Source organism: Barbus barbus, assembly GCF_936440315.1.
Source record: "Barbus barbus genome assembly, chromosome: 34".
NCBI classification, from domain to species: domain Eukaryota; kingdom Metazoa; phylum Chordata; class Actinopteri; order Cypriniformes; family Cyprinidae; genus Barbus; species Barbus barbus.
Genome location: NC_136762.1, coordinates 15,125,637 through 15,134,229, shown reverse-complemented (window position 1 = coordinate 15,134,229; position 8,593 = coordinate 15,125,637). Strand labels below are relative to the sequence as shown.

The following is an 8,593-nucleotide window of genomic DNA, read 5'->3' as shown; positions in this document are numbered from 1 at the left end:
TGCCAACAAGGCAGCCTATTTGCACTTAGTGTAAATAGACACTCCGTAAAGTTCGAACTTGTTTTGAACAATTTCTTTGTCATCTGCAGATTGATTTTAAGTAGGGGTAAAAAATCGATTTAAATCGTAAATCTGATTTTTTTGTGAATTTTTTTATGATTTGTTTTTTAGGCCATATTGCCCAGCCTTACATGTAGGTACAACATTAATAATTGTCAACAGAATGTTCAAAATTGACCATCAAAATAAAGTGTTACCAAGATCAATTCTTGTGTCTATTAAATAACTATCTAGTCACGATTGGAATACTTTCTAGCGATTAAGATAACAATTCTTGTATAGAAACATATACGGGTTTGTTTAAATAGTTCAATGTTAACCCGGCTTGCCATATTACAAAGAAGCCTGTCTCTTTAAGGATTTGCAGGGTTTCCGGTGACGCGATTCAGTTCACGGTTGTAACTGTTATTAGTTGCACTATGGACTTTCCGCAGACCCTGTGATGAAATGTTTATGTGTCGCCATTTCTAATAAATATTAAGCCAAAACAATGATTTGCATACTTTTAGTTGCAGGGCATGGCACGATTTTGGAGACACAGATCAAGGTAAATAAGCGTTTTCATGTGAGCTGCAAAAAACTATGATTTCTTAACTTTGTATGATTTTGAAACCAGCGCTCGTGTAACTTTAATGCCACGTTATAAATGTATATTCAAAACAAGAAAGAAAAGAGAAGGAGAAAGTGTGCTATGGATAAGAATATGCTTGTAATGAAATGCTGAGCTTGACTAACGTTAGTCTCTGTATCGCCAGAGTGATGTTACAGGTCATGCTCATCTGACCGGAGTGCCCAAAGCTCTGTTACCTGGAGTGGGGGGAAAGAAAATATTGGATTTCTGGTGGGAAACTGTCAACACGTGAGTCATTATATTTGTGGTTCTGTACTTTTAGCATAATTGTGAAAGGTGTTTTCCATGCAAACAAATGCAATACAGTATTATTTACCCTCTCACTTAGGCGCCAGCTCTTCAGTGAAGTCTACCTGGTTACAAATGCTGATAAGTAAGTCATAATTGGCTGTCATTTGTCATTTATGCCAACCAGTCCCCCCCCCCCATGTTTATGTTTTCCTTTGTGTAAATAAGGGCAGGAAGCGTGGTTTCTTTTAAGTGTGTGTGATACACAGTGGCACCTATTAAACTTACTTAAGATTGTATACTGGTTCAAAACTGCATTCAATTCAGATACAAGCACTATGAACGTTGGGCAACAGCAAATGACTTTCCAGTGGAGAATGTTGTGAATGATGGCAGCACAACTTTGGATGATAGACTCGGGGCTGTCGCAGACCTTGAGTTGGCCATCCGAAGCCGACAGCTACAAGATGACATCATGGTGGTATGGGCTTTTTTAAGAACCTATTCGATTTGACCAAACAAAAAAAAATAGCTGAAAATGTACTCACCCTCAGGCCATTGCAGATGTAGATGAGTTTTATTCTTCATTGGAACTGAATTGAAGAAACTTAACATTTAATAATTTGCTCACCACAGGATCCTTTTTGAATGGGTGCTGTAAGAACGAGAGTCCAGATAGCTGATAAAATATCACAATTATCCACAAATCCAGTCTATCAATTAATGCCTTATAAAGTGAAAAGATATGTTTTTTTAAGACACAAAGCCATTATGATTGTATTTTGTATTTTTAGTGCTTAATCCATAATAAAGCTTCCTCCAGTGAAAAAGTGCATCTATTCTTGTCCTCTCACATCAAAATCCACCAACATGTTTGTTTAGACCTGTTTTGAACCGTTTTTGCTTTAAACGGTGGCTGATCTGTACATATTTCTTTTCTGATTCAGGCGGGAGGACTTTTTCACTGGAGAAATCAATATTATAGATTAGAGCCTCTATTAAAAACATATTTAAGCTGGAAGCAGTGATTTGAGATGTGGTTTAAACATTGTGATGATGGTTTTATATACAAACAAGCAGCTGGAGCCATGTGGATTTTTGTCATCATTGTGGTGGGGGTTTTTTTTAGCTGTTTTGGACTGACGGCAACCATTCACTGCAGAGGATCCATTGGTGAGCAAGTGATATAATGCTAAATTTCTCCAAATCTGTTCTGATAAAGAAACAAACTTATCTACATCTTGGCCTGAAAGTGAGTAAAGTTTCAGCAAATTGAATTTTTTTTTGGTTTCTTATTCTTTTAAATCTTAAATTGTTTTAAGTTGTGAATTTACGTATTGCATTTGCAGATTGCAGGAGACATGCTTTGTGCTGATCAGAACTTTGATATTGCACAAGTCATTCGCTTTTTCAGATCTAAGGTAAGAGAGGTTTGACCTATTGATTGTGTTGTTAAAAGTTTATTTAGTGGGTGAGATGTCATACACAGTAACCCAACCAGGTCCATACTGATTTGTACTTTCCATACCCAGTAATTATCGCATTTACTGTATGCTCATACTGCACACACGTAACTGTATTAACTCTCACTCATTACTATTCCATCCACTCATTTACCTTGTTGAAATAATTGTTCTAATTCTTACTCAATTCTAATTCTCATTACCTATGTTTGATACTTCAGCCTGGAGAACTTGCTATATATTATGAGCTGGAGTCGGGAGAGAAGAGCTACACCAGAGGAATTGTTGAAGTGTGTCCAAACACTCATCGGTGAGACATGACACATTATTGTAGTTTTCATGGAAGAAATATCCTCTGATATGATCTTATAAAATTAGCCAAGTTTAGCAGATTTTATATCATTTTTTTCATCTAGCCATTTTCACATGCTCTGAATAGCAGGGTTTATTGTTCATTAATTTTGTCATAAAATGGACATTATCATAAATCACTTAGGCAGACTCAGGACATCATCCAAATGCAAAGTGACAACTGTTATTAAAAATAATAATAAAATAGACATTAGAAATGTTTATAAGTGGCCAGATGAAAGAAGTACCCTCTGATATTATAAAATTAGCCAAGCTTATTAGATTCTTCCTTTTTTTATCATTTAGGGTCAAATGGCAGGTTCACGCACTCTAAATAACAGGGTTTAGTCTATTCAGTTTGTCATGGAATGGAAATATATTTTTGGCATTATAAATTGTAGACAGATGGGTATAGAAAATAGAAATAAGACATAGCCATTGAATATAAAAATACCTAAAATAGTGACAGAAAAATTCAGACAAACATCTATTTATGTTTTGTACTGTTTACAAGTAAGCATAAGCATACACATAGACATATGTATTAAATACATTTTTGGGTTTTGGAGCCTAGACTCTGCAGGACAGTGGTCCTTCAGGAGAAGGATTGGACACACTAGTCTAAGCATTCGCTACAAGCCTCTAATAAACGTGTTGTCACCAGGGTCATGCGATTCCTTGAGAAGCCTCAAGAGGGCATCACCGCTTCTCGTCTGGCCAGTGTGGTTTTCTACTGCCTGCGCAAAGAGTCCTTACCATACATCTCTGAATTCCTCATTCAACACCTAGACGTTAATGATAGAACGTTTGGCAAGTTTTGGGTCAGTGTTTAATGTATCTTTGAATTTAAAAATGTGAAGCATCAAGCCTTTGTTTTGTGTGACTTTAGATGTTTACTGGTTGTAGGAATGGCTTATAAATGAGGAGAAAGTTCCTGTTTATGGGATGAAGTTACCGACAGGATTTCAACTAATTGGACAAGTGGTGGGTACAAATGTAGCATTATTTTGGGTTAATTTTATATATTTACATGACTTTACATGATATGTTTGTGACATGATGTAAGCTTGGTAGTCTTTGCAAAGAAGTCTCTTATGCTCACCAAGACTGCATTTTTTTAAATCAAAAGTCTTCATTTGACAGTCTTCAGTGCCACATAATCAATAATTCTGAAATCATTCTAATATGTTGATTTGGTGCTCAGAAACATTTATTATCATCAACATTGAATGCAGTTGTGCTGCTTATTATTTTTTTCCAGGATTCTTTGATGTTCTAAAGGACAGCATTTATTTGAAATACAAAACTTTTGTAATATTATAAATAGCACTTTTGATGAATTTAATGCATCCTTGAATTAAATAAAAGTTTGAACAATAGTTTATAACACATTATACATAAATTTTATATTAATTCACGTTGTGCATTTTAACATCTGTTAAAACATCTGTTACAGGGTCTGTCTGATTACACGAAATGGCTCGCACACTATTCTTCAAAGCAGCAGCTGTCCCCATCTAAACCCATTACATGCTACTCATATGCCAGGTCAGACAGAACACATTAGCTAGTATCCACAAATGCCTACTTTTCATCACTGTACATAGGTCTGTGTGTTGACTCACAGGGTTGGACTCATGGGGAACCCCTCTGATGGTTTCAATGGGAAAACCATTGCTATGACTATCACTAACTTCTGGGCTGAGGTCACGCTCATGGAGAGCCAGACTCTGGTAAATAACTACAGATTGAGATAAGATATCAAGGACACGAGGAAAGCACTGTTCTTCACTTATCTCGTTCATTTGATCAAGGTCCTTCTACCTCATCCTCTGAACGATCCCACGGAATTCGGAAGCTTGCAGGATCTTTTTCGGATCAGCCGGAAAGAAGGGTTTGACCAATCATTTGTCTCTGATTTTTATTGCTTTGCTTTGGAGATGGTTTGCAAAAGGTTTGTGGTTCAACAAAAATGATTGCAATTAATTGTCTTTCAGGTATTTGGGAGGTCTGAGACTTCTACAAGCCACCTGTAAAAAGTTTTACCAGTTCTGCTCTGAACAAGGGTGAGATGCTGCAATACAATTGTAAACATAAGTTGGCATGAAATGAAAATTGAACTTTTTCTGTTAAAACACTGACTAATGTGTATTTTATGCTAACAGCATTGCTCTGTCCAAGCAGAATTTTACTCTCAAGTATGACACAAATATTCCTCGGCAAGTGGTGAGACTTATTCATATTATTTGCAGTTGTTTATTTAGAGTTGAAGTTCTGAGGGTTTATTTTGATGAAATAACTTTGTACTGCGTTTCTTTTGACTTCTAGGGTTTAGCTGGCAGTAGGTGAGTTGAACATTGACTACAAACATAAATGAAGATTAACAGTCAGTTTCTCCCTTTTTGATTTACAGTTTAACAATGTATGATAGTATTCAAGTTTCAGTATACTTGGCATTTGATCTTGGAAGTGGATGTTTGGTTTGAAACACTGTTATTAGGATCAAATTTTAATATTGTAACATTACCTTTTGGGTGTTTTCTGTGTAGTGCGATTGTGTCTGCCACCTTGAAGTGCCTGATGAAGTTCTACAACATCACAGACAACGTATGCTAAGCATTTACCAATCAGTGATTTGATTCACAACTTTTTTATGTTGAAATAAACTATTAGCTACATTTTATCCTGGGACAGGATCTTCCTAAACCAGTCAGAGCCAACTTCATCCTCAATGTAGAGACTGATGAGCTGTTCATCACAGCTGGTCTACAGGATAGAGTTGTGCAGGTATGTACATTGATATTAATTTGACTCATCAATGACTCATGATGAACATGATTGTCTCTATTAACTTTCTAATAGGTCTATGAAGGATTGGTTTACATGGACTTCAACAAAAAGCTGATGGATGAAAGGGGTTATGGTACTGTTTTTGAACCTAAATATTTTTCTGGCCAATATAAATGACAGTTTTCATTACTGAATATAAACCTGGTATGTTCATCATTCAAAAGTGTGGGGTTGGTAGACTTTTTATGTATTGGAATGAAGCCTTTTCTGCTCACCAGGGATACATTTATTTAAGAAAGAAATAAAGAAGTATTTTCTATTTGAAAATATTTAAAAATGTAATTAATTCCAGCCATTACTCCAGTCTTCAGTGTCACATGATGTTTCAGAAATCATTCTAATATGCTGATCTGCTGCTCAAAAAACTTTACTTATTATTTTCAAAGTTGAAAATGGTACTGTATTTGTACAGCAATAAAAACTTGAATTTTAAGAGGCTTTACTATATGTCAAAATGTTAATTTCTATAGGAGAGTACATTCCCTTGGACATGAGCGAACTTCCCTTGTTCTGGCTAGCCTATTTGGGCGATCCAAGTGATTCTGGACGAATTCACAGTAATGTTAGACAGCGCTGGTTGAATGGTAAGTCCTACTTCATCCCCTGGTTTATGTGCTAATTGTAAAGAAATGAAGCCTTTCATAAGTCGTCCCCTTTCTGAACAGGTGAATCTGCTGTTGTTGAAGCTATGAAATCATTTGCTGAACTCACGGATCAAGCCAGGTAGGTTTATATTTGAGCATTTGCCCTTCAGTAATTGTAGCGTTATATTTTTCATGCTGTAATAGCTCTTGTGTCTTTAGGCTGATGATACACGGGGCAACTTTTTTGAGCAATGTTTTTTGGGCACTTTCCCATTGAAAATGGGTAACACATTTCTACCTGGATACTTTAGATTGGTTGTGGGGCTTGTGTCTCACCTGGTTGCCTGTTGACAGCAACATTGCTCAAAAAGTTGCCCGTGTATCATCAACCTTACTGTTCGTTCGGGAGAACAAGTGGTCATTGAAAAAGATGCTTTTCTTACTGTATGCAGGGCTGCCTTTCAGTGTAAAGACTGGCCCAGACTTGCACAGCTCATGGATGAAAACTTTGAGCTACGGCGGTATGATGCCATCCATCAAACTCTCATACAAAGCTGGATAGAAGTTTGACAGCATTTTTTTTAAACAGTTTAACTTAGAAATAGCCAAAAATGCCACTGTTGAGGTTGCCATTTGTCTATCAGGTCAGTGTATACTGATGACTGTTTGGGCCCTGGAAATCTGAAAATGGTACAGCTTGCGAGACAGGTAAATAAATGTGTCAATGCATCATTTCCTAAAGATCTCATAACTGATACCTGAGTTATTCCATGAATTTCTTTACTAATGGCATGAGAGGTAATATGACGTACAGAAAACAAGCAGCACATCTGAATGATTCTTTGTTGTCTATGTAGTTTGGATCTGCAGTCAAATTGCCTGGCAGTGGTGGTGCTGTGGTTGGATTGTGTATGGACCCTGAGCGGCTGGTACGGTGGATCTTTTGATTTGTTTTTAATTTACATTATGTGTGAATTACTGTAATTAGGAGGAAACAACCTACTGTGTAGAGATTCTACTCAGAGATCGTGTGCCATTAGAAATTGTTTCTATGGCAACATTAATACTTCAATATTTTTGCTCATTATACCATTATAATGTATTTGGTTTAGAATATTTTTTTTATATTATTCTGACATTACGAATGCAATTGTATCAAACATAAATATACACTTGAATATACATGTTTGAGTTTGGTGGGATTGGTAGGATTTTAAAATAATTTTTTAAAAGAAATCTCTCATGCTCACCAAGGCTACATTTTATTGGATTAAAAATGCAGAACAGTAATCATGAAATATGAAGTAACTTTTTACTAGTTTAATGTATTTTAAAATGTAATGTCACATGATTCTTCAGAAATCATTCTAATAGGCTGATCTGGTGCCCAAGAAACATTTCTTACTATTATCAATGTATGTTGCACATTATACACACAAAATTTTTGTCATAGTGTATAAATCTTTATTATGTTTTACCACTAGGTGGAGATGAAGAGGGCTTTCCAAGAGGCTGCATGTGTGTTTTGTCTTATTGTGCCTTATGACCCATCAGTGCAGAGTCATAACTGATCACTCAGTGAAAAGATTTAATTGTTTGTTTGCCAAAAAGCTGTTTGCTTTAAAGTCTCTGCTAGAGGAACATTCCTTGAAGAGAGAGTTCAAAATAAATAAATAAAAGATAATAAATAATTGTCATAATTTACTCTGATGTATGATTTTCTTCTGTGGAACACACAAAAAAATATATTTTACTATTTTTTTTTTTTTTTGTCCATACAATGAAAATCAATGGTAACCTTTGTTTTTTTTTTTTTGGTTACTTACATTCGTTTGTGTTCCACAGACAAACAGTAAGTTATACAGAGGTTTGAAATGACTTGAGGGTAAGTAAATGATGACAGACTTTTCATTTCTGGGAGAACTATTCCTTTTAAGTTTGTCTTTAGTTTTGAACTCGCCACTGTTTTCCAATTTCAGACTCATTTATCACAGGTCATTGTTTAACAGAAGGTGGGGCCCCAATTGTTTCAGATAGAAATAAGAAACAAATGACTTTGCATTGGTAGCCTTTCACACCCATCCTGTTCTTGTGTCATATAGACATTTCTGTGCAGAGCTGAAAGTGTTTACTCCAGTAGACGTGATTGCGAATGGAGTTATTTAATTAAATCTATATATTATTAGTCAACACTACCAATTTTGTCATATTTATGTCAATATGATAATGAATCAAATAAATCCTTTGACTCACTTTACATTAGTAGCTATTGAAATAGGCTACAATACTATAAAAGCAATGGTATACGTGTATTTATTTTGCTCAATTACTTTTACTTTACAGCTTTAGACTTTTAGGTACATTAGGCTAATTAAAGCAGGTTAGTGTCAAGCATAACGAGTAAACAGGTCTGCTAGTTATCAGCC

At 35.6% G+C, this 8,593-nt stretch overlaps 1 protein-coding gene across 1 annotated transcript; it reads left to right on the top strand.

Annotated features, from left to right (window-relative positions):
• The first annotated feature begins 442 nt into the window (after nucleotides 1-442).
• On the top strand, nucleotides 443-7,888 carry LOC306853999 (uncharacterized protein). Its single transcript, XM_079391769.1, has 23 exons — nucleotides 443-607; nucleotides 816-919; nucleotides 1,020-1,064; nucleotides 1,247-1,400; nucleotides 2,269-2,340; nucleotides 2,604-2,692; nucleotides 3,398-3,554; nucleotides 3,640-3,717; nucleotides 4,190-4,281; nucleotides 4,361-4,466; nucleotides 4,548-4,627; nucleotides 4,731-4,799; nucleotides 4,899-4,959; nucleotides 5,062-5,078; nucleotides 5,283-5,340; nucleotides 5,428-5,520; nucleotides 5,596-5,656; nucleotides 6,054-6,167; nucleotides 6,249-6,306; nucleotides 6,620-6,688; nucleotides 6,812-6,875; nucleotides 7,025-7,096; nucleotides 7,652-7,888. The coding sequence occupies exons 1-23, from the start codon at nucleotides 551-553 to the stop codon at nucleotides 7,736-7,738; spliced, it is 1,857 nt and encodes a 618-aa protein (XP_079247895.1). The 5' UTR covers nucleotides 443-550; the 3' UTR covers nucleotides 7,739-7,888.
• Nucleotides 7,889-8,593: the final 705 nt, after the last annotated feature.